The 25,096-nt window shown below is 37.8% G+C and overlaps 1 protein-coding gene, 1 non-coding gene and 1 pseudogene across 2 annotated transcripts; 2 read left to right on the top strand and 1 right to left on the bottom strand.

Moving 5' to 3' along the window:
- The first annotated feature begins 502 nt into the window (after positions 1–502).
- Positions 503–4,795, top strand: LOC148291271 (uncharacterized). The gene is made up of 2 exons (XM_088245741.1): positions 503–3,658; positions 3,761–4,795. Exons 1-2 carry the CDS (start codon positions 503–505, stop codon positions 4,793–4,795), a joined length of 4,191 nt encoding a protein of 1,396 aa, XP_088101867.1.
- LOC148291272 (small nucleolar RNA R71) lies at positions 890–994 on the bottom strand. The gene has a single exon (XR_015827235.1). It is a non-coding gene; the product is annotated as a small nucleolar RNA R71 (small nucleolar RNA).
- Positions 4,796–7,690: 2,895 nt separating the features above from the next.
- LOC110754860 (aspartate--tRNA ligase 1, cytoplasmic-like) lies at positions 7,691–24,998 on the top strand (annotated as a pseudogene).
- The last annotated feature ends 98 nt before the right edge of the window (positions 24,999–25,096 follow it).

The raw sequence follows: 25,096 nt of genomic DNA, 5'->3' as shown, positions 1-25,096 counted from the left end.
CTCTTTTACAATAATTAATTAGAATTTGGTTGCTACGAGTTATTTAATAATCCCTGCGGAGAACGACCTTGCGAGAATCATTTATACTACAATAACCTTGTCATTCTTGCAAGTTTTGTAGGAGTTTTAACCCTGTTTGCGCAGGTACTGAAAAGCCTATCAAGAAATTGGCGCCGTTGCCGGGGATTATTTCAAATAATTCGTTCTAATCAGATTCTGCATTAATTATTGCTGTACATAAAAATTTAAAAATAAATAAATAAATAAATAAAACTAATTTTCGTTTTTATTTTATTTTTACAGATCACAGCAAGGCAGTGCAGATTACAATCTGTGCATGGTCAGCACACGTTCAGCAGTTCAGCAATTGTTTCCGTTTGATCCAGAACCTGAGCAATCTTTAAGGAGGAGAAGCAGGGAGCAAAATTTGCTGTGGGTTCCTTCACTCCAAGGAACTTTTCTGCAGTCTTTATATTCTGAGGACCTGCACAGTAAAGAAACAATGGCTTTTGTTATTCCAGAGGCTGGTGATCCTTTGGGTAATTCTTTAACAGCTCATGCAACTAACATACCAGGTTGCATTACATATCCAGCAGTGGAGGAAGGGTCTACATTCGAAATCAAGCATCACATGTTGAGTATTCTACCTACATTTCATGGGTTATCAACCGATGATCCTAACATGCACATTGCAGAATTTTTAATGGGATGCAAGAATATTTTGGTGAAAGGATTTTCAGCTGAATCTATTAAGCTTCGTTTATTTCCATACACATTGAAAGATCAAGCAAGGAGATGGCTCCTCACACTTCCATCTGAAAGCATTAGCACTTGGAACCAACTCATTGAGAAATTTTTAAACAAGTATTATCCAGCTTCAAAGACTCTCGACATGAGAACTCAAATTTTATCTTTTGCCCAAAAACCAAATGAAGAGTTTCATGAGGCGTCGGAACGGTTTAAAGAGTTGAATAGAAAATGTCCACATTCTGGTATTAGCAGTACGGATCAAGTGCATATATTTTTCAGAGGGTTAAATATGACAACAAAAACTCTTGTCAACGCTTCATGCGGAGGTTCGTACAAGGATAAAAATGCACAAGAGGCTTGTTTATTATTTGAAAAAATGGCAGCAGATACACAGCAATGGGCAGTTGAGCAGCCACATTCAAGGTCTGTTTTTGAGATGTCTAATGGTTCTCCATATATGTCGGCACAAATTGAAAAAATGGAGAAAAAGCTTGAAAGATTTGATGCAAAATTTGACATGTTATTACAAAGAATTCCAGGTTCACAGGTTGCTGTACAGCAGCCTTTACCAGCTGCCTGTAGCATTTGCAATGTGACAACCCATGATTTTTTGAGCTGTCCGCATAAAGATGCTTATCCGGAATTTGCAGCAAAACAAGTTAATGCATTTAATAATTTTCAACGTCCAAGATATGACCCATATTCAAATGTTTACAACCCGGGTTGGAGAGATCATCCTAATTTTAAGTGGGACAGAGATCAGCTTGCAAGGCCACAATTTCAACAACAGGTACAGCAACCTGTTGCGCCTAAGGCTGCTTGGGAGGTTGCAATTGAAAAATTAGCAAACGCCACCAGTCAAGAATTCCAAAATCTGCAAGCAACAGTGAAAAACATAGAAAAACAAATGGGGCAGATTGCATTCCAAGTTTCAGAAAGAGCACCGGGTACATTTCCTAGCCAAACTGAACATAATCCAAGGGGAGGCGCAGATTGTAAGGCAGTTCGAGTTCTCCGTTCGGGTAAAAGTTATGACAATAGAGGTGAAATTTGTGCTGGAAATTCGCAGGCAGCATCACAGCCACAAACAAATTCAGAAAATTTTGCAGAATCTGATATTGTTGCAGATTCTACAAAGTCTATTGGCAGATCCGAAAATAGTGAAAAAAGTGATGCAGAAACTGCAGAACGTGTTTATGTGCCTCCAATGCCTTATCCCGAAAGGTTGAAGCCCAAAGTTAAAGATCAACAATTGATAGATTTTATGAAGACGTTGGCCAAAGTTCAGATAAATCTCTCATTGATTGATGCAATTAAGAACATTCCATCTTATGCTAAGTTTTTAAAGGATGTTTGCACAAAGAAAAAGAAGCTAGTGGATTTTGAAAAAGTCATTCTTACAGAACAGTGCAGCGCAGTTTTATTACACAAACTGCCTCCAAAGAAACAAGACCCAGGGAGTTTTACAATTTCATGCACAATTGGAAATTCTATTTTTAAACGTGCTTTAATTGATTTGGGTGCCAGTATTAATTTAATGCCTTTTTCTGTTTTTCAAAGACTAGGACAAGGAGAAATCAAGCCTACATCAGTTATTCTACAACTAGCGGATCGTTCAGTTGCTTACCCTAGGGGAATTATTGAAGATCTCATTATTAAAGTGGATAATCTCTATCTTCCTGCATATTTTGTGGTCTTGGATATGGATGAAGATATGCAAACACCGATTATTTTGGGGCGTCCGTTCATGGCTACTGCTCGAACCTTAATTGATGTTGAGGCTGGGACACTTACACTTAGAGTGCAAGATCAGTCCGTTATTTTCAGTTTATTTGAAGTAACCAAAAGGCCAGCTGATGTGCAAGATTGTATGCGTGTTGACATGTTAGACAGCTTAATGCATGCTGAAATTATGCCCCGTTTGACATCAGATCCATTGTTAAAGGTGTTGCATGGGTTGGAGAATAAAAACACTGCAGATGAAGAGGTTTTTGAGTATGTTTCAGCTTTGGAAAGTGCTCCTTTTCTACACCCCCGTTGGAGGCACGTTTTTGAGAGTTTAGGGGAACCGAAAAAACCGTTGCAGCCCTCTAGAGTACAACCACCTAAACTAGATTTAAAAGTACTGCCAGGACACTTGAAATATGCTTATCTGGGTGCAAATTCTTCGCTGCCAGTTATTATTGCTGCTGACTTATCACCAACAGAAGAAGAAAAATTGCTGCGTATTTTAAGAAATTATCAAGATGCAATTGGTTGGACTATAGCAGACATTAAAGGGATTAGCCCTACAATTTGCATGCACCGAATTCTGATGGAAGATGGAGTAAAACCCACCATTGATGCTCAACGTCGTTTGAATCCAATTATGAAAGAAGTTGTTCGTACTGAAGTTATGAAGCTTCTAGATGCTGGGATGATCTACCCAATTTCAGATAGTAAGTGGGTTAGTGCAACTCAAGTGGTGCCCAAGCGTTCTGGAATTACAGTTGTGAAGAATGATAATAATGAACTTGTGCCTACACGTTTGACTACTGGGTGGCGTATGTGTGTTGACTACAGAAAGATCAATGTTGGTACTAGAAAGGATCATTTTCCATTGCCTTTCACTGATCAAATGTTGGAAAGGTTGGCTGGTCGTGCTTTCTATTGTTTCTTGGATGGGTATTCAGGGTACAACCAGATTCCAGTTGCACCTGAGGATCAAGAGAAGACAACATTTACATGTCCTTTTGGGACTTTTGCATATCGAAGAATGCCCTTTGGTTTGTGCAATGCTCCTGCAACGTTTCAACGATGCATGATGAGCATATTTTCCGGATTGGTTGAACAGGTAGTTGAAGTGTTTATGGATGACTTTTCTGTTTTTGGGGATTCTTTTGATGAATGTTTGAACAATTTATCCCTAGTTCTTGACAGATGCATTAAGACAAACCTTGTTCTAAATTGGGAAAAGTGTCATTTCATGGTTAAGCAGGGGATTGTCCTGGGCCACTTGATTTCTAACAAGGGTATTGAGGTTGATAAGGCCAAAATTGATGTAATTGCAAAGCTGCCACCACCGACAACTGTTAAAAGTGTTCGTTCTTTTCTTGGTCATGCTGGTTTTTACAGACGGTTTATCAAGGATTTCTCCAAGATTAGCCGACCATTGTGTACTTTATTGGCTAAGGATGCTCCTTTTGTTTTTGATGATGCTTGTTTGGAGGCTTTCAACAAGTTAAAGACACTCCTCACTACAGCACCCATTATTGCAGCACCTAATTGGAGTTTACCTTTCGAATTGATGTGTGATGCTTCAGATTACGCAGTAGGAGCGGTTCTTGGACAGCGGAAAGATAAGCTTCCCCAAGTCATTCATTATGCTAGTCGGACTCTCAATGATGCACAGCTGAACTATGCGACCACAGAGAAGGAATTGTTGGCAGTTATTTTTGCATTAGAAAAATTTCGTTCTTACTTAGTTGGGGCTAAGGTGATTGTTTACACAGATCATGCAGCTTTGAAGTATTTGTTGTCGAAGAAAGATGCTAAGCCTCGATTAATTCGTTGGATTCTTTTACTACAAGAGTTTGACTTAGAAATCAGGGATAAGAAGGGTAGTGAAAATGTTGTGGCTGATCATTTGTCCAGGTTGATTGTGCCAATTTCTGCAGAAGAAGACTTGCTGCCTTTGAATGAAAATTTTCCAGATGAACAACTATTTGCTGCCCATATCATTTCCCCATGGTTTGCTGATTTAGTTAATTATTTGGCTAGAGGGGTACTTCATCCAGATTTTACTTTCCAGCAGAAAAAGAAATTTTTGGCAGATGCAAAGTATTATTTTTGGGATGAACCATATTTGTACAAATATTGTTTAGACCAAGTTATTCGCAGGTGTATTCCAGAAGAAGAGCATGAAAGTGTTTTAAAGTTTGCACATCAGTATGCTTGTGGGGGACATTTTGGCCCTAAAAGAACAGCAGCTAAAATCTTGCAAAGTGGATTGTTTTGGCCTACTCTTTTCAAGGATGCTAAGGGAAGAGAGCGTTCTGTGTTTTGACAAAAGAGAGAGAACCAAATCGATCGTGGGCGCAGGTGATTGAGCTGACAGAGAGAGGGAAGGGTTTGGGTTTTGAGAAAACCACAAGAGAGAGATTTCGATTTCTTTTTGATCTGCCAAGGAGAAGTTGAGCGATAAATGACGACGGAGAGACTGATGGAGGCTACTAGCTGGCGTCCATTCCCATTTGGGTGCGTCAATTCAATTCAAAACAAGAGACAAGAAAAGAAAAAAATAAAAAAAGAGCTACAGACAACACTTTCAACATTTCATCCAAGTGGGTAATGGCCAGCGTCCACTCTTGCTGTTCAATTTTAGTGACTCCTCAACAATTTGCCAGGTGTGCTCTTCTCCTTCTTTTCTTGTTTTAACTTTTTCTTCGGTTCTTTCTTTTATTGGTGCTCGCATTTTCTTTCTCTGTTCTATTTTTGGCTTTGCTATTTTTCTTAACTTCCTTATTTTATTTTCCACACCTTGAGGACAATGTGTGACTTAAGTTTGGGGGTGGGAAAGTAAATTTTAGATTTTTAAATTTTTTGAGTCTTGTTTAAAATTTTCGTTTTAAGTTAATATCCGTAGATTATTTTAAAGGTTAGAACAAATGGACATGGTGAAGATCAATCCCTCATTAGAGTCTTTTCTATTTATTGTTGCTTGGATACTAATTCATGAATTACACTTTGAAATTTGCACATCACACCAACATGGTTTGTGGGGAGTGAGATCAAAATACTTACTTTTTGTCCAAGTGTGTTTTAATTTTTGTTCTATATAAAATAAAGTTAGTATGTGTTATAAAGTAATAATTGCCTCACCCGACGCTTTGCTAGTAACCGGGCCAGTCCTGCCTAATCAGCAGTGATTCTCGAGTCAAACGGTAGAGTTTTGGCATGGGGCAGGGTGGTTAGTTGGTTTCGTAGCCTTTCCAGCTCGGGTTAATAAGTCCTTAGGGGTGTTCTACACCTAGTGCCCTAAAGCCTTAGTTGGTGTGGGAGTCATTGACCTAAAGCTCGCTACATGGGTTGGATCGAAAGCTTAAGTGATCCGACATTGCATGACCACCATTATTAAAAATAAATAAAAAAGAGAAAAAAAAAAGAAAGAAAAAAAAAACAAAAAAAACAAAAAAAAAAACAAAAGTGAAATAAGTGTGTGAAGTTTGAATAAAAGGGATGAGAGGTAAGGGTTTTAGTCGAGTCTCCTTAACTATGATGGTTCACTTTACACCAAAGGAAATTTGTGAATTCTTTTCTAATTGACTCTAAATGGCTTAGACTCTGTAGTGGGATTGGTTGAAGCTGTTGAAAAGATGTTCTGATTTTTAGCATTTTCTATGGATTGAAACTTGAATGGAAATTTTGTTTAGTTAGGTTTTATTTAAAGTTTTTCGTTTATTAGTTTTTATTTATTTATTTTTGTTGTTTAGATTTGTTTTGCTTGAGGACAAGCAAAAAGCTAAGTTTGGGGGTATAATGCTTCTCAAATTACTGAGGAAAGGGATACCTGCTTGAAAGGAACAAGTTCACTATCTGAGTATTCTGGTAGGGAGTAAAAGGAAAGTGAAGAGCCAGTTGTAGGCTCAGTTGGTGGTAATGTTTCTCTTAAGGAATCTCCCACTCTGGCATTTCCCTTTATATTAATAGCAGACTTTCAATTTGACCTTGGGAAAGCATCTGACATTATTGTTGAGAAGTCACAAAGTTTGTGAATAAGCTTAGAAATGCTAGACTTGTTTTAAGGGACTTGAGTCATAAATCAAAGATTTTATGTATGGTAAGGGCTAAAGCTTCAAAGAAAAACATTGATTCCAACAAGTTGTTCACATTTGCGGGAGATATCACTCAGCTTCATTCACAAGGAGTATTTGTACTATAATCAACCGAGCATATCTGGCACTAGAGGACCAACACGCAAACAAACCCATTACTTGTCGAAGGTAGTACACTTCTAAGAAACCTTAGGTATCAGTGACCTCATTCTCTCAATTATCAAAGACACCTACCTCTGACATAGCAATTGCCTACCAAAGGTAATTGCCGAAGCTATCAAACTACAAAACCTAGAACCATCGACACGTGTCCCCACCACAACAACTTGCACAAAGTCCCACATCGAAACTATGTGCAAACTCTCAATTTCACTCCCTTATAAAAGAGGAATAGTGCCCAGGTAAAACACTGGTGCCCGAAGCTTGACAATTGTTTCTTCCTTATTTTCTTCTGTAGCGTCTCCCTTTACCAAAGGACCACAAATCATCTCGCCCTGCTGAAAACTCGACACTTCTACTTAAGTTGACCTCCGATTCTAGGCATCCATAGGTCACGACCTCTCCAAATCTCCTCACCAAAGGATAAGCCTCATGCCCCAACCAAGATTTACAAGGATTGTAGGGATCGCATCTCAGAGCTTTGGCCAAAGCCCATCCCTATTCCTATCAATCTCGATGACCCACAAGTCGCTCACCTTGGCTCCCCACCGAAGCCCACTCATTTACCTACCCATGAGGAGGTTGGTGACTCGGACAATTGGGAACCTTACCACCTGGAGGACTGGGAGCCTTACCATTCCAAAGCTTTCGAAGAATGGGAAACTTATCCACCTCCGCACCCCCAGCAGAACAAATCTTTGGCACCAGATGGCTTCCCTCATACCAACCATACCATGCGGCTTCTTTTTTAGAAGGTCCACCATTTTGAGGATGAGCAACAACGCATCCATCAGCCCCTTTGGACGAAGCCATGCCTTGGTCCCTTTACCTAGTATATCCTCAACTATCGACAGGAAAAGGACGTTCAGCCACTTCGAATCGCCTTCTACATAGGTAAGGAATACCCCCTAACCCACATCCATTCTTTTTAGTCCTCCTTAGGATGCAAGGGTCTCAGTGATGAAGGCATGTGCCTCCTTTTCCTCTCCACCCTCACCGGAGCTTCCTTGAACTGGTTTTACCGACTAAACCCTCAAACCATTAACTCCTTCGATCGCCTGAAGCAGACCTTCTTGGACCATTTCATGATTCAGACTGATGGTCTGTATTCCGCAGACGATCTGTATATGATTCGACAAGGTGAGGACAAGCCTCTTCAGGAGTACGCTGCCTGCTTCAGCAACGAGTATTCTCGCTGCCTAGAGACAGATAGTCGTGCTGCCTTCGGCACCTTCAAAAGTGAGCTTCATGAATCTAACTTCCAGTACTTGGTTCACAGTAACCCATGGAACAATTACGCTGGCTCAATGGAGCTGGCTACCATCCATGCCAAGGCCGAATACTTCAACTCCAAGCGTAGCTCTGTCAACCATCCACGGACCACAGGCTTCGGCACCCACCGACCCTTTATACCCTCCCTCTCGGGTACTATCTCTTCTATGATGTCTGATTATCTCTTCTTACTATTTCTTTTATTTTTATTTTGAAGATTTTACTGTATGTTTGAGATGCATATTTATTGAGAATATGAGATCAAGACCACCAATGGGTTGAATCAGTTTACGTAAAGGATACAACTTTGTATACATTTCTGAATTAGTTGCCAAAAATATATTAGACCTTGGCAAAACAAAAGAAAAAAAAAGTTGTCATATGAATGTTGCCAAAAAAATAGTGTCATCACCAATGGGGTGTCAGTTCGATTGGTCCAGATCTTTGGTGTGCTCTCAAGTGGTCTTGGGTTTATGTTTCCGTATATAAGCTTATGTTTCCAAGTTTCACATTCTAAAATATAATAAGAACTTTAATACATTGGCAATGTTAGCCCTCCACCCTACAAATCAAAATACAAAATAGAATACAAAATATGTATGCCGCCTAACTCATACTCAAGCTAATATTTCAGAATGATGGATACAAAATAGAACTGCACTTAGTAAAATTGATCAAGGTACTGTCAAATTTAGTAAAAGCACACATGAGGAAATTCATCAAGGTACTGTCACCAAGGCTCAATCTAAGTACGCTGTAGTAAAATTGATGGATTTAAATGACAGTTCCATCTTTAATGGTTGCATTCTTCAGTATGACTCTGATTCCAGACCGAATATAAAATCCTTCCATTGCCACATCTGCTTCTACAACTCCATGTTCAAAGCATTTTGTCCAGCAATTTTTTAAGTCAGAAATAATTAAAATTTCTTTTAAGTTGCATGAGCATTTCAAGTCTTAAATTTCAAAAGAAGGAGCACTAACATCAGTATTTGTGATAACCATGTTTCTTCCTATCTTCACAGTCTTGTTTATTATGCAATTCCTTCAAGAGATATTGCATGAAAAATCAACATAAGGAGATAATTCTTTTCAGAACTTAATAGGCATCTATGGCAACTAGCATCTCACCAGATTTTGGTATTGTACTTGATAAACGACCAAAACCTAATCCAGAAAGAAGAAACGATGATTGGAAGGGTTTGTAAGTGATGCAATTCTTAAGAAAATAGCCACACACAAAATAAAAACCCCAAAACATACCTGAATAAGAAATTCTTCCCTCCAGTTGTTAAGGTTATCAACTGATTTTATTGAATTAAATCATAGACAAGAACACCGAAAGACAAAATCTTATCTTACATGATTATGGTCTTCTAATCATATAAGGACTTGGCAGTTTGCACTGATCTAGGAGTATAGACTTAAACATTATATGCAGTTCTTTTCCTTTGAGTGTTTTAATAGGAAACAACAACCTAGAGAATTCCTAATTCCATATGGATTAAAACAACCTATCCTAATGCAAATTGGATTACTTATGTGTTTCTTAATGGGCAGGAAACTTAAGTAAATGCATATAAGTAGAGGTCCCTTCCCTAGCAGTCGATTACCTACTCATTAGTGGGCAGTTCTTGTTATCTAAAGAGTTTTTCGAAATCTCACCCCATTAGAGAGAGAGAGTTTAAGGACTGCATAGGAAAATAAGATTTCTATCTTACCTACTGAAGCTATGTCAGACCAAGGTTAGTGTTATTGAATAAGGGCATGAAAGAACTTACAAACACAACAATCAGCCCCACAGTAAAAGGCTACACCAAAACTTTAAAATCGTTCATAGCCAGCTGTATCCCAGATCTGACAAAACAATAGAATGTGGGTTATGTAGATGCACTTACCCACCAACTTATCCAAGAACTTAAAAGTAAAACATGATAGTAAAATCTAGATCCAAACAAAATCCGCTTCAGTTTGCACAACAAGAAAATACCAAGAAACAAAACTCGGACAAGTTAATTACAAGAAGTGCCTAAGGAAGGGCAAGTTAATTAGAATTCTTGTGAGTTCAACTTTCTCTATATTTATCTATAAAAATGACAAAAATAAGTTCTCTCCCTCTGCTCCCAATTAACAGAGCATCAATACCATAAGAAGTAGATTCTCAGCACCAATAATTGCTTTACATCCTCATGGGGCAATAAAATCAGCAACAACAACAACATCAAAAAAGCTCTAACTGAACTCTGCTCACTCAGTGTAACCTTTCTTCCCATTTTGATGACATCATGACAAAAGAAATTTCTTTTTCCACTCCCTATTAATAGAAGGATCACTACTATAAGAAGCAGACTCTAATTTTTCAGGGTGAAAGCTCAGTTCAGTTAAATGAAATCATAATATCATAAATAGCAAGATTGTCTCTTGAAAAAACACAATGATCCAATGCGGCAGAAAATAAGTATATCAAGTTCAGATGTACTTTTCCACTGTTTTTAATAAAAATTTCGTTTCTTATCCAAAAATAAATAAATAAACTAGAGAAAGAAAATGAAACATGAACAGAAAAACCCAGAATCACAGTAAAGTCCAAGAAAAAACCAGGATATAATTTCAGAATATAAATCCAAAAAATTATAGTACATAGACTTAGGACTTACAATTCATTTCTATAACAATTACCAACCAAGCACATAGAATCACAAACATACAGAACCTGGTTTATGATTTTAATAGAGGCTCCAATTCTGCTCCATTTCATTTGCATAAAGTAAAAAATTAAACTAAATATATAAAACCCAAATGTATGAAGAAGAAGGAAACGACAGTGCTAATAATCAAAAGAAACAACATACGAACCTATTGAGTAAGAACGAAGAATTCGAAATGGATAGGAAAGGGCAGCCATTGCGAGTCGAACTTTAAAAAAAGAAAAAAGACAAGAACTTAGGGTTTGAAGAAGGAGATTTCGTACCTTAACTCAAATGAATAATCTGCTGCCCTAGGAGATTTGGTACTGTTAAATGCAACAGCAACAGAGCCAGAGAGACACACCAACAGTCAACAAGAGAGAGAGAGAGAGAGAGAGAGAGAGAGAGAGAGAGAGAGAGAGAGAGAGAGAGCTCAGTTCGATTTCTATGGAGAAAACGAACGAGATCTGTAAAAAAATACTGAGCGAACGAGAGAGAGAGAGAGAGAGCTAAAGAGATCGCTGAGTCGATTTCAAGGGAGTTGGGCGAAAAATTCGAAATAGGTAATACGCGCGTGATAACAAGGTAATTTCTAGTTATCAGATTCATAGGCTTTAAACAGTGATGCCATTTGACCAAAAGGGAGATGGGAGTTAGTGTGCCTGTGCAACGTCATGGGCCAAAAGGGTAAAATGCATGTTGTTGTAAAATAAAGGCGCCAACTTCATTAAAAAAGTGGATTTGGTTTAACATGTTTATTAATTCCTAATTGAATTAGGAGGAATTGAATTGTGGAAGAGTTGGGTTGAAGAGAATTAGATTTTGAATTCTTATTTAAGTTTTTTCCTAAACCATATGGAATTAAGGTAGGAGTTATGCTAATTACTAAAATGTCCTCGTTGTTGGGTTAAGGTAGATGACAAATTTGAAAATTTGAAAATTGTATGAGGATATAATGAATAAAAAAGATGGATACCTAAAGAGTTAGTTATCTAGGAATTAGAATTGCATCCCCCATCCAAGATTTGAATTTCTTCAAAATCAGGAATTCCTAATTTATGTGGACCTCACTTACTTTTTAATTCATTGACGTGAAGTAAATGCATGAATTCTCCATAATTAGAATTCAATTTCTAATTCTAATTCTAATTCCTGATTAATTAACACACGAGTCGCACCAACCGGAAACAACAATTTGGAAAGAGTTGTTATTTGACGATAGAGTCAGCCAAGGGACTTTTTAATCATTTTCTCTTTTATGCATTTATTTTAAAAATGTCTCATACTTTACCCTAATTCTCGTTGAACCAAATAAACCGCCCAACTTTGAGGGCCATATAATTGTGCAAAAAAAAAAATAAAAATAAAAACCTGTAAAGCTCATATACGTTTTATTTTCAAAACCAATTCCATAACCCTACTTCACCTCTCTCATTCCTCCCTTTTATCATTGTTCTTTGAGCGCAAGTAAGAACAACGCTTCGTTCAGAGAAGGCAACTTCACTTTCCTTCACTTTTTATCTATTCTCATCTCACATCTGAGAGCTTTAAGTTAACTTTTTGTTTGTATTTTTTTTTTGGTAACAAGGGGGCTAAAAGCCCAGCACAGCAACACCTAAGCAGCAACAAAACGATGCCTGGACAACTTTTTGTTTGTATTTGGATTTTGAGGCTTCCTGGTTTGAAACGCAGCTCCTGAATTTGAGACTGAGGTTGTTTTTCACCAAGAATTCATCAAGGTCAAATCAAATCTTTAACTCTTCGTTTTTGTCATGCAATCGAATGTTGTAATTTTAATTTTTGGGTTTGTTGCAACTGAATACATTGGGAAGAAATATGTGATTCTCTTTTTCTACCCTGACAAATTTGTTTGTCCCACAGGTTTGTTGTCACCATCAAGAAATATGTGATTCATTCCTACTTCCCACTATCTTTAATTTCATAACGTGCTTTTAAAATCCCTAGTTTCAAAAAATTAGTTGACTTTGTTATGTTCTTGTGTCTTTTGGGTGTTTGAAGTCTGACGTGATTTGGGTGTTTATGTCTTAACATAGATGTTTACAACTTACAAGTTTACAACAGGTATTGGAACAGTATTTGCACTTTAATCTGTACTTTTTTAATTCCTTACCTAGGAGGCTTGCCTGATTGACCTACCAAACACGTTTTTTGGGCCTTTGACTTAAATCTGTTTTGACGTTAAGAAATTGGATTAACCCAATTACTTATGACTTGTACATGCCACTTTGAAGGTTAGGTTTTCCTAATTTATATTCTACTTGGAACCTCCAACATAGAACGTATATCTAACATGCAACCCATCCGGACGTTCAGATCAAATCTGAACATGAAAGACTCATTATGTTTTGTGAAAACCCTTTGAAAAACCATGCAACTCTTAAGACGTGGTGTTCATTTTAAGTGAAATTACAATTATTAATCACAATAAGCTAGCGTCAATTTTAGGGATTCCAGTATGTTTTGGGAAAACCCTCACCAACACTTGACACGTGTCCATTGACATAACTGATGGGTATATTTTATATTATATATTTAACCCAATTCTTAGTATATTTTGGTTAATATTTGGAAGAATTTTGATACTTTGAATTATATTTCCAATATAGGACTTTCGACTTCCTCTGAAGCAAAACATAATCAAATGGACGAATTTTGGAGTGATTCCAGTTGGAGGATGTTCGTGAGTCACTTAGCTTGATCGTATCGAAAATTCAGATTTTTCTACCAAGCGGTTATTTTATTGAAATAAAATAAAAGAGCAATGTGCGGTGCTGGGATAGTGATGTTTTTGGCCTTTATTGCATTTTTGGAGCCCAAGATGACCTCAGATGGGTTCGTGGCCTTCTATAGAAGTGTTCAGAACGTTTTTATCTTTAAAACAAGCTATCTTGGGCCGGATTTGGAGGAGATTTGAGGCCAAAACTTGGCTGGGCAGATTGTGGGCAGATTCTCCTAATCCAATTTGGACTTTATATCCTAGTATTATTTTATTTTAACCTAGTTTCCTTGTGGGGATTGGGCAGCTGGGTATTAGGAGGTATTTAAGTTCTTTTTCACGACAATTTTTGGACTTCTTTTTGGTTTTTGAACGTGACATTGTGGAGAGCAATTGCTAGGGTTTTGGAGTTTTGCAACTTTAAGGTGTTTTCATTCTTTTCTTTCTTAATGATATTTTCCATGATTTCAGTTAGTACACCTTAGGTTAAAGTAGTGAGCAAAAATATTTCCCTAAATAGACCTTTAGTTTTCTAATTTATTTGGGTTATGATTTCTGCTTTATGAGGGATTTTTATCCTATTGTCTTCAGGTTTTAGTTCGCTATAAATACTCCAATGTATTTTATTTTTCAGAGATTGGAATCCGCTAATTTGTTCGTCAACGACTTGAACACTTTCAAGATAGTCACCGTGCCCGGTCAACTCAAGGTAAAACCCTAAACCCATAATTGTTCAAACTTATTTTAAAAGTGGGGTTAAAATTGTAAAAAAATAGGATTTTTAAAATGTTTTTTTTTTTTGTTTTTTTTTTGTTTCGATGCTGCATTTTAAAATTGTAACTTCATTCGGGCTTTTGGTTTCGATGTACCTCCCTCGTTCCTTCTAAATAAACTTTGTTTCTATTAAAAAAAATTGCATTTTTTTTCTTGCCGTCAATTTTTTTTCTCTGTTTGAGGATTGCTTGCAAAGTTTGGTGTTGATATTTTTGTTTGTGGACTTGCTGCCTATGTCTGAATATGAATGATTGATTTGATGAGCAGCTGATAAATGTGCTATAATATTCCAATTACTTATGATGAATGATTGCTTGCTGTTTTTGGTTTTCAATTATTTTTTTTCGATGGTTAAGTTCTCGCTTTCTGTTTTTTTGACTGTTATGATGAAGGTTTCTTGCTTTTTTATTTTTATTTTTTAAATTAAAGTATGTCAACGATATATTTTTTTGGATTAGGTTAATTGGATGGTTTTTGTTTTTTTGCAATAAACTGTTGTTAACTTGTGATGCTTGCTGTTATTAGGGTTTAAATATCAGGTATGGAAGGTAGTTCACAAACTCCGACCAATGAAGACTTAGCCTCCGTCAGCAAAAATGCCACCAAGAAGGAAGCGGCGAAGCAAGAGAAGCTATGCAGGCGCCAAGAGCAAGAAGCCTTGGCCGCCTCAGCAAGCTCTCTTACCGTCGACGAGGAGGACCGACTTGCAGCCAACTACGGAGACGTTCCGCTCAAGGAGATACAATCGAAGAGAGTGGAGGACGTCAGCTGACCGACCAAGGTCGGCGCTCTGACCAATGCATTGGAGAATTGCTCAGTGTGGATTCGAGGCCGAGCGCAGACAATTCGTGTTAAGAGTTTTAGTTAAGTTTTAATTAAGTTTTAAATTAAATAATGCTGACTAATTATGTAGGGACTTAGTCAAGCACAAGTCCTAGTTTGTTAGGAGTCGTGGATGAGGTTGTTCACCACGATTAGGTTTGCTTCCGTTGCTTAGGGATGAGAACTCTACACAAAATCATGTATGTGATCGTGGGAGAGTTATTGTTATTTGTTTTCAGTCTTTCCCTTTAAAACTGTAACCTTCTTTTGAAATTAATGTGAAGAACAGTTCAATATCTTAAGTGAGTTTTTATTCTTGAAAGTGTTCTGGGTTTATTAAAACCAACGTTTGGTATACGAGCCAGGTTTAGGGATCTCAGCAAGAAACAATGTCAAGTGAGAAGGCAACTGAAAGCTTTGTGCAGCCAGCCATTCCCAAGTTTGATGGTCATTACGACCATTGGAGCATGTTGATGGAAAATTTCCTGAGGTCCAAAGAGTACTTTGACCTTGTGGAAATGGAAATTGATATACCTGAAGGTATTTTGACAGCGGCACAACAAAAGAAGGTCGATGACCTAAAACTGAAAGATTTAAAGGTAAAGAATTACCTATTCCAGGCGATTGATAGATCCATTCTTGAAACCATTCTCAAGAAGGATACCTCCCACCAAATATGGGAGTCAATGAAGAAGAAGTACCAAGGATCAAAAAAAGTGAGCGAGCACAGCTTCAAGCCATAAGAAGAGACTTTGAAACTCTTCAAATGAAGAATGGAGAATCTGTGAATGAGTATATTGGAAAAGCTATGTCAATGGCTAACAAGATGAGAATCCATGATCACAAGATTGGAGACAATGAAGTCGTGGAGAAAATCTGGAGATCAATGGCTCCCAAGTTCGACTACGTGGTCTGCTCCATTGAGGAGTCAAATGACATAGAGAATATGTCAATTGATGAGCTACAAAGCTCCCTGATAGTTCATGAGCAGAAGCTCAACCGTGGAGGCTCCCAAGAGCAAGCTTTGAAGGCTTCCACCTTCACTAAATCTTCAAGTTCAAGAGGAGGAAGAGGACGTGGAAGAGGTGGGCGTGGTCGTGGAAGAGGAGGTTGAGGAAATCAAGATGGTGGACGGTTTGGAAATAGAGATGATAGCAAATCATCTTATGTTTCAAAGAAAGATGATGATCGTCAAGGCAAAGGCAAAGAGCAATTTGACAAATCACAGGTTGAATGTTACAGATGTGGTAACTATGGGCACTACAAAAATGAGTGCTACACCAAGCTTCCTAAGGAGAAGGGAGAGAAGTCAAATTTCATTGAGAAAAAGGAGGAAGAAACACTGCTGATGGCATTTCATGTCATGGAAAATTATGACCAGGAAACTTGGTATGTGGATACTGGTTGCAGCAATCACATGAGTGGGTGTAAACCATCCTTTGTTAATTTGGATGAAAGCTTTCGTACAACTGTGAGTTTTGGAGACAAGTCAACAGTGAACGTGATGGGAAAAGGAGAGATTCAAATCAGGACCAGAAATGATTTCACTGAGACAATTTCAAATGTCTTTTTCATTCCTGATCTGAAAACAAACCTTCTAAGTGCTGGACAGCTTCAAGACAAAGGGTATAGGATCACCATATTTCAAGGAGAATGTGAAATATATGATCCAAAGAGAGGCTCCATAGCAGTGGTGAAGATGTCACCAAACAGGCTGTTTCCTTTGAAGCTTAAGAGTGTAAACACATGTATGGTTGCAAAAGAAAATGATGAAACTTGGCTGTGGCATCACAGGTTTGGTCACTTGCACTTCAATGGACTAAGAACACTCTATGAGAAGAAGATGGTGACTGGTTTGCCAAAAATCACAATCCAAACTAAGGTCTGTGAGGAGTGTGTCATAGCAAAGCAGCCAAGAGAAACATTTCCAAGTGGGAAAGCAACAAGGGCTCACTTAGTTTTGGAATTGGTTCACTCGGACCTATGTGGACCAATTAATCCAAGTTCAAATGGAGGGAAAAGGTATTTTATCTCATTTATTGACGATTTCAGTAGAAAAACATGGGTTTACTTCTTGCATGAGAAGTCAGAGGCGTGTGATGCATTCAAGAGGTTCAAGGCTCTTGTTGAAAATGAATCTGAGAAGAAAATCAAGTGCTTGCGTACTGACCGTGGAGGAGAGTTCTGTTCAAAAGAATTTGAAGCTTTGTGTGATGAAAATGGAATAAAAAGGCAGCTTACTGCAGCCTACACGCCACAGCAAAATGGGGTCTCAGAGAGGAAAAATAGAACCATACTCAACATGGTTCGAACCCTTCTAGCAAAGGGAAAAGTTCCAAAGCAGTTCTGGCCTGAAGCAATTCTTTGGGCAGTTCATGTTCTTAACAGAAGTCCCACATTTTCTGTTAAAAATATGACACCCCAAGAAGCTTGGAATGGAAGAAAGCCTTCTGTAGAGCATTTCAAGGTGTTTGGGTGCATAGCATATGCACACATTCCAGATGAGAAAAGGAAGAAACTGGACGACAAGAGTGAAAAATGTGTGTTTCTTGGTGTAAGTGATGTGTCCAAAGCCTACAGGTTATACAATCCTGAAACTAAGAAGATCATTATTAGTCGAGATGTGGTGTTTGTTGAGAATGCAAAATGGAGTTGGTCTACAAACAAAACAACCATGCAACAGATACAAGTTGATGATGTTGATGATGTCTTTGATGGTGAAAACACCACGGCTCAAGTCTCACCTCAAATTGAAGAAGCACCACAGCAAGTTGAAGAAAATAGATACAATCTAAGGGGTGAAGATTCGAGAAAAAGGCCAGCTTGGATGATGGATTACGATACAATCTACACAAGCTCAGATGATGACAGTGCTCATTTTGCACTGTTTGTAGACAGTGATCCGATCACATTTGAAGAAGCTTCAAAGGAGGTGAAGTGGAAAGATGCCATGGAAAGTGAAATAAGGTCTATTGAAAAGAACAATACATGGGAGCTGACAAGTTTGCCTAAGGGACACAAGACTATTGGCGTCAAATGGGTCTTCAGAACCAAACTTAATGAGAAAGGAGAAATAGACAAGCACAAGGCTCATTTGGTGGCAAAGGGATACAAGCAAAAGCATGGCATTGATTACAAGGAAGTGTTTGCTCCCGTGGCTAAACAAGACTCAATAAGGTTGGTAATCTCACTTGCAGCTCAAAATTCATGGTTGACTTATCAATTGGACGTAAAGTCAGCGTTTTTGCATGGAGAACTGCATGAGGAAGTGTACGTCGATCAACCACAAGGTTATGTAAAGAAGGGAGAAGAAGAAAAAGTGTATAAACTGAAGAAGGCACTTTATGGACTGAAACAAGCACCCCGTGCTTGGTACAGTCGAATTGATAATCATTTTGGAAGGCTTGGGTTTCAGAGATGTCCCTATGATCACTCACTCTATGTCAAGAGTGAAATTGGAGGTAAAATGTTAATTCTTTGCTTATATGTTGATGATTTGATATATACTGGTAACAATGTTGCGATGATGAAAGAGTTTAAGAAGTCTATGATGGAGGAATTCGAGATGACTGATCTCGAGCTGATGAGTTATTTTTTGGGAGTTGAAGTCATTCAAAAGGCTGCTGGGAATTTTATTTGTCAGAAGAAATATGCACAGGAAATCCTTGAGAAGTTTAAAATGGCTGATTGCAAAGAGATTGGAACACCATTAGAGCCTGGATTGAAGTTATGTAAAGATATCAATGGAGTAGCAGTGGACAGTTCATTCTACAAGCAAATCGTGGGAAGTCTTATGTATTTGACTTTCACACGACCTGATTTAATGTATGGTGTGAGTGTCATCAGCAGGTACATGGAGAGACCAACTGAGATGCATTTGAATGCAGCAAAACGGATTCTAAGATATGTAAAGGGAACAATTGACTATGGAGTGTTCTACAACAGTCAAGAAGGTTCAGATTTTGTTGGCTTCACTGACAGTGACTATGCTGGGGACATCGATGATAGGAAGAGTACTTCAGGACATGTTTTCATGCTAAATTCTGGAGCAATTACATGGTCCTCAAAGAAGCAGCAAATCGTGACCTTATCCACTACCGAGGCTGAGTTTGTGGCAGCTGCCTCATGTGCATGTCAAGCTATTTGGTTGAGAAGGATGCTGGAAGCACTTGGTGATAAGCAAGAGGGTTCAACAATCATCTTCTGTGATAACATTTCTGCCATAAAGTTATCAAGAAATCCTGTAATGCATGGAAGAAGTAAGCACATTGATGTTCGCTTTCATTTTCTGCGAAATCTGTGCAATGATGGTGTAGTTGAGCTTGAGTATTGCAAGAGTGGAAATCAATTGGCTGATATACTAACAAAGTCACTCAAGCAGCCTCCTTTCGAGAAATTGAGGAAGCTACTTAGAGTGCAGTCACTCAAACATCTTGAGAAGGAGTGGGCTGAAAACTTGGCAGGATATGTGATGGTCAAAGAAGCTGAAGAAGATTTCGTGATGGTATCAAGACCCTAAACTGTTTCAGTAGAAATCAGTTTAAGGGAGGGTGTTAAGAGTTTTAGTTAAGTTTTAATTAAGTTTTAAATTAAATAATGCTGACTAATTATGTAGGGACTTAGTCAAGCACAAGTCCTAGTTTGTTAGGAGTCGTGGATGAGGTTGTTCACCACGATTAGGTTTGCTTCCGTTGCTTAGGGATGAGAACTCTACACAAAATCATGTATGTGATCGTGGGAGAGTTATTGTTATTTGTTTTCAGTCTTTCCCTTTAAAACTGTAACCTTCCTTTGAAATTAATGTGAAGAACAGTTCAATATCTTAAGTGAGTTTTTATTCTTGAAAGTGTTCTGGGTTTATTAAAACCAACAATTCGAACCGTCGGGAAGAACATATCGTTTGTGGTCCTCAGAGAGAGAGAGTTCACCGTGCAGTGTGTGGTGACAGTCCAGCCTGATACTGTGAGCCGCCAGATGGTGAAGTACGTCTCTAGTTTGAGCCGCGAATCAATCATCGATGTTGAAGGTCTTGTGTCTGTTCCTAGTGTTGAGATAAAGGGCACCACACAATAGGTATTTTTTTGTTTTATAATTTTGATTATAATCCTCTTTTTTCTCTCTTCCTAATGTTGTCAGTTAAATTATTAAAATGAATGGTTTTGAGCCCAAGTTCTTGAAAGAAGGTTAGTGATTTGAAATATTGCTTTAATTAGGTGGAGGTTCAAGTGAGGAAATTGTATTGTGTGACTAAGGCTGTTGTGCTACCTATTAACATTGAGGATGCTGCTCGAAGTGATGCTGAAATCGAAAAAGCTTTGCAGGTACAATGATCATTTAAGAGAGTAAGATGAGAGGTTTTTATGAATTGGATTCTTGAAATTTCGTCAATTACTTGGTTTTTTTTGTTTGTTTTGTTTTAGTTCTGTGTATTTATTGCATTGTTTGTTGTGTTTTTAGGCTAGAGAGAAATTTGTTCGCGTTAATCAAGACACGCGATTGAATAATAGGTCTCTTGACTTGCGGACACCGGCGAATCTGGGGATATTTCGCATCCAGAGTCAAGTTGGAACTGTAAGTTTTGTTTGAAGATACATGTTTTGTGTTTATTGTGTTTGTCTCTTTTGTAAGTTCAAGAATATTTGTTGTTAGTGTTTAGTTCTATGTGTAATTGGTTGTGTTATTGTGTAGATTTTTAGGCAGTTCTTGTTATCTAAAGAGTTTTTCGAAATCCACACGCCAAAACTTAATCCTGGTTCAAGTGAAGGCGGTGCTGCTGTGTTTAGACTCGACTACAAGGGTCAACCTGCCTGCCTAGCCCAATCACCCCAGCTTCACAAACAGATGGCCATCTGTGGTGACTTTGGCCGTGTTTTTGAGATTGGTGGTTGTTAAGCTCATAATTTCATACATATACATGCCCAATTTACTTACTTCTTTTGCTTAGTTTCCTATAATTCTGAGTTATTTGCCTCTATTTGTGTGTTTTGTAGGCCAATAGAGCAAGAGAGCATAATTCATGCAATTCAAGCATGTTAAGGCCTAATTTGGATGAATGGAAGAAGAGCTTAAAGACAAACTCATTTTTCCTACAGTCCAGTTTCGTGGGTCACATTGCAAGATCTGCTTCAGCAACCTACACAGCTCGGATGAGGCCGCATTCTTCATGAAAGTTGTTCCAATGGGTGTGTACTGTAACATATCCAACATTCAGCCCCATTGGATAACTCTGGAGTCCGTAACCTAGCAAACACTGAACCATGCTTAGGATGGATTTTTGTCAGCGAGCAAAACGAGTTAGCAATTTATTTCGGCCTTAACTTCCTCCTCCGAGCTTGGATTGGGCCAATACTTATGTGGTTGGATCATACACATTCTGAACTTCACAATGGACATCTTAAAGTCTTCATTTGATTCAGCCTAGTGTTGTGTAGATTTCAGCTGCACCAAAATGGATTAAGCTGCATCCTCAACTTGTGATACTCGCAAGTGCACGAGCCGTTCGGTAGTTTAGCGTATGTAAGTGCGAGGTCGATTCCACAGGGATTGGTGATTGAATGATCCAATTTAGTTTCCCTACACAAAACAGAAATGAAAAAGAAAGGAAAAAAATAAAACAAGGAAGAAAGAAATAACTAACTCAAGCAGATAAGTTCCCAAGTTCAATTAGATTAATGGATTGATTCTAGCTAAAGTATGATTAAGCCATGGTGTGTGGTCATAACCTTGTGTTCCTAATTCCCTAATTTGATCATTTGTTGTCTAACCTAAAATTAAGCATTAGGAACCCATTAAGCATAGAAGAACAATTTAAACAACCAAGCATGTATCTAATCCCTGTTGTCGAATGTCCATACATACTCTTCCTATTCATAGTTCAATTCGAATTAAAGCATGGTGTATACTCTTAATTCAAACCAAGATAGCTAACATGCAAGCCTAAATGGTGATCAATCATTCAAACTAGCATATTAACTTATAAGCATAATGAATAAGAACATGAACCATAATTGAAACTTGGAAACTAATCAAACTTGAAAAACTAAAGAAAAGAATTTACATAATGAAAAGTAAATTGGAACTAAGAAAAACTTAAGGAGAATTTCAGCACAAATATTTCATTACAACAATTGAAAACTAGAAAATGAAACTAAGAGAATTTGAGGGAGAGAAGGGAAGGGAGCTCTAGAGAAGTGTTTGAGAGCTCCCCCCCTTGGGGTGTGTTTACAAGCTTAGAGAACTTCCCTATTTATAGGCCTAGGGGAAGTGAAAATCTGAATTCAATATGGCTAATGCATACAACACTTGTTTTACAAAATCTGAAATGGTTGATGCACTTGTATTAGAAAATCTAAATTGGGTGATGCACTTGTATTAGAAAATCTAAATTGGGTGATGCACTTCACCAATAGATCCCACCAGCAGCCCTAGCTCATCTTCATGTCACCATGACCAAGCTTCCAACCAGAAATGATAGCTCATACCTAGCTCACCATGACCAAGCATCCAACCAGCACATGCTGAGGTCAGCATGACCAGCAACTTCAAGGGCTTACAACTTGGGCTTATCTTAATCAAATTAGGACTTTAAGCACTCTAAATTGAAGTTCAGAATGTCTTCTTTCCAGCCATATGTTATTTGGGCCAATCCAAGGTCGGAGGAAGAAGTTAAGGCCGAAACAAATTGCTAACTCATTTTCCGCGCTGATAAGATCCATCCTGAGCATGGTTCTGTGTTTTCTAGGTAACGGACTCCAGAGTTATCCAATGGGGCTGAATTTTGGATATGTTATAGTACACACCAATTGGAACAACTTTCATGAAGAATGTGGCCTCATTCGAGCTATGTAGGTTGCTGAAACAAGGCTTGACATATGACCTACGAAACTGGACTGGCAGGGGGCTGTAGCCAAAATGAGTTTGTCTTTAAGCTCTTCTTCCCTTTATCCAAATCAGGCTTTAACATGCATGGATTGCATCATTTCCTATCCAAAGCCATCATTGTTCCCTAAAGCTGAAAGATAAACACAAAAAGGATTAAAAGTACAAGTTTAACTCAAAAACATAACCAAATCATAAGCTAGAAGGGTACAAAATGATATACAATTATGAACCGATCACCTAGCCCAATTCGTAAGCCCAAGAAGTTGCTGGTCATGCTGACATGAGGATGAGCTGGTTGGAAGCTTGGTCATGGTGAGCTAGGCATGAGCTATTGTAGCTGGTTGGAAGCTTGGTCATGGTGACATGAAGATGAGCTAGGGCTGCTGGTGGGATTTATTGGTGAAGTGCATCAACCAATTCATCTTTTATAATGCAAGTGTTGTATGCATTAGCCATATTGAATTCAGATTTATCACTCCCCTCTCCCTATAAATACCACATTCAAGACACAACAAATCCTGAGATTCACAACCCCCACAATTCACTCCAACCATCCTCAAACACTCTCAAAATCCCAAACACTCCAACAATCACCAAAACAACTCCAGCAAACCTCTCTTCCCTTTCCCTACGAATTTCATCTTCCTTAGCCATCACCACTCACTCAAACTCATCCCAAATCACCTCCATATCCTTCATACATCTTTCTAGAAGTGGGGAAGCTCTTGGAGAAGCATTAGAAGTGGAGAAGCACTTGGAGAAGCCTTGGACACCACAAGAACTTCAGAAAAAGGGTTTTTCTACTCTTATTGCATTCATTATGTTTTCTCATTTCTGTTCAAGTCTCTTTTCCATTATGAGTAGCTAAATCCATAACTAGGGCTTCGATGTAACCTAACATGAATATTCTGGGTTTACAAGTTTGGAGTTTCAAGTTTGATTCATGATTCATGTTCTTATTCATTATGCTTATAAGTTAACATGCTTGTTTGAATGATTGATACCATTAGAACTTGTTTGTTAACTATCTTGGTTTGAATTAAGAGTATACACCATGCTTTAATTCGAATTGAACTATGAATAGGAAGAGTATGTATGGACATTCGACAACAGGGATTAGATACATACTTGGTTGTTTAAAATGTTCTTCTATGCTTAATGGGTTCCTAATGCTTAATTTTAGGTTAGACAACAAATGATCAAATTAGGGAATTAGGAACACAAGGTTAGGACCAAACACCATGGCCTAATCATACTTTAGCTAGAATCAATCTTTGAATCTGAATTAGACTTGTTACTTGAATCTTTATAACCCAGAATTGAATTGTTATGGTGATTCGAATGCCCTAGTCTCAAAATCTGTTTTCCAACTCTTAAAACCACTCTTTGTTACATTTGTTTACTTGTTTTTGTTTGCAATTTCATTTTGCTTCTTTTGTTCAACAATCACAACCACTCTTGTTTTAAATTCTGTTTTAGACATAACCTCCTACTTTCTTGAATTTGGTAATCTAAGTACATAACTAGTTTTAACTTCTCAGTCTTCGTGGATACGACCTCGTACTTGTCTTGCTATACTACTAATTGCCCCGTACAATTGCGAGTTAACATAATATTAACAACAGTAGTGTTTTTAGAGATGAGGACTCACATACCCATAGGCATTTGTGTGAATTTACTGGTCTTGATGTTGAAATGGAGATCTATTGGCACTATTCTGAGGTAGAATTTGAATGTCTAAGGTCTTATCCCTTGTACCCAATATGACCATGGATGTGAGTTATTGACCAGTTAAATGCTTGTTTTTGCAAGTGATGGATATCGTTGACCGTTTATTTGTTACAATATTTGACACTTTGAACGAAACTTGTCAAAAGGAGCTTGAAGCAGTAGGGAGGCAGTATCCGTTTGAACCACTGAAGGTAATGATTCTTTTTTATTTTAATTAATATTGGCATTCTTGTCTACTTGATTATGATTACATTTCATAAATTTTCGCTGCAGCCCGACCCAATTAACCAAGAAATTAAAAAAAAAATTGTATTTTTTTAATCAGATTTTTAATGAATTCTATCAAAGAAAGAAATCTATACGTCTTTCTGAATTCGTCCAAAAAAAAAATACTTTTTTTTCCCAATTAACCAATAAATTAAAAACAATGTGTATTTTTTTTCTCAGATTTTTAATGAATTCTATCAAAG

The sequence above is a fragment of the Prunus avium genome, chromosome 8 (genome assembly GCF_965620075.1).
Source record: "Prunus avium chromosome 8, drPruAviu1.hap1.1, whole genome shotgun sequence".
Lineage (NCBI taxonomy): Eukaryota > Viridiplantae > Streptophyta > Magnoliopsida > Rosales > Rosaceae > Prunus > Prunus avium.
This window is presented reverse-complemented; position numbering and strand designations above follow the sequence as displayed.

Excerpts from the sequence above, each read along its gene's own strand:
- LOC148291271 (XM_088245741.1), top strand. The coding sequence starts at position 503 with ATGGCTTTTGTTATTCCAGAGGCTGGTGATCCTTTGGGTAATTCTTTA. Across the intron at positions 3,659-3,760 it reads GTTTGAACAATTTATCCCTA|GGTATTGAGGTTGATAAGGC; the intron begins GTTCTTGACAGA and ends ATTTCTAACAAG.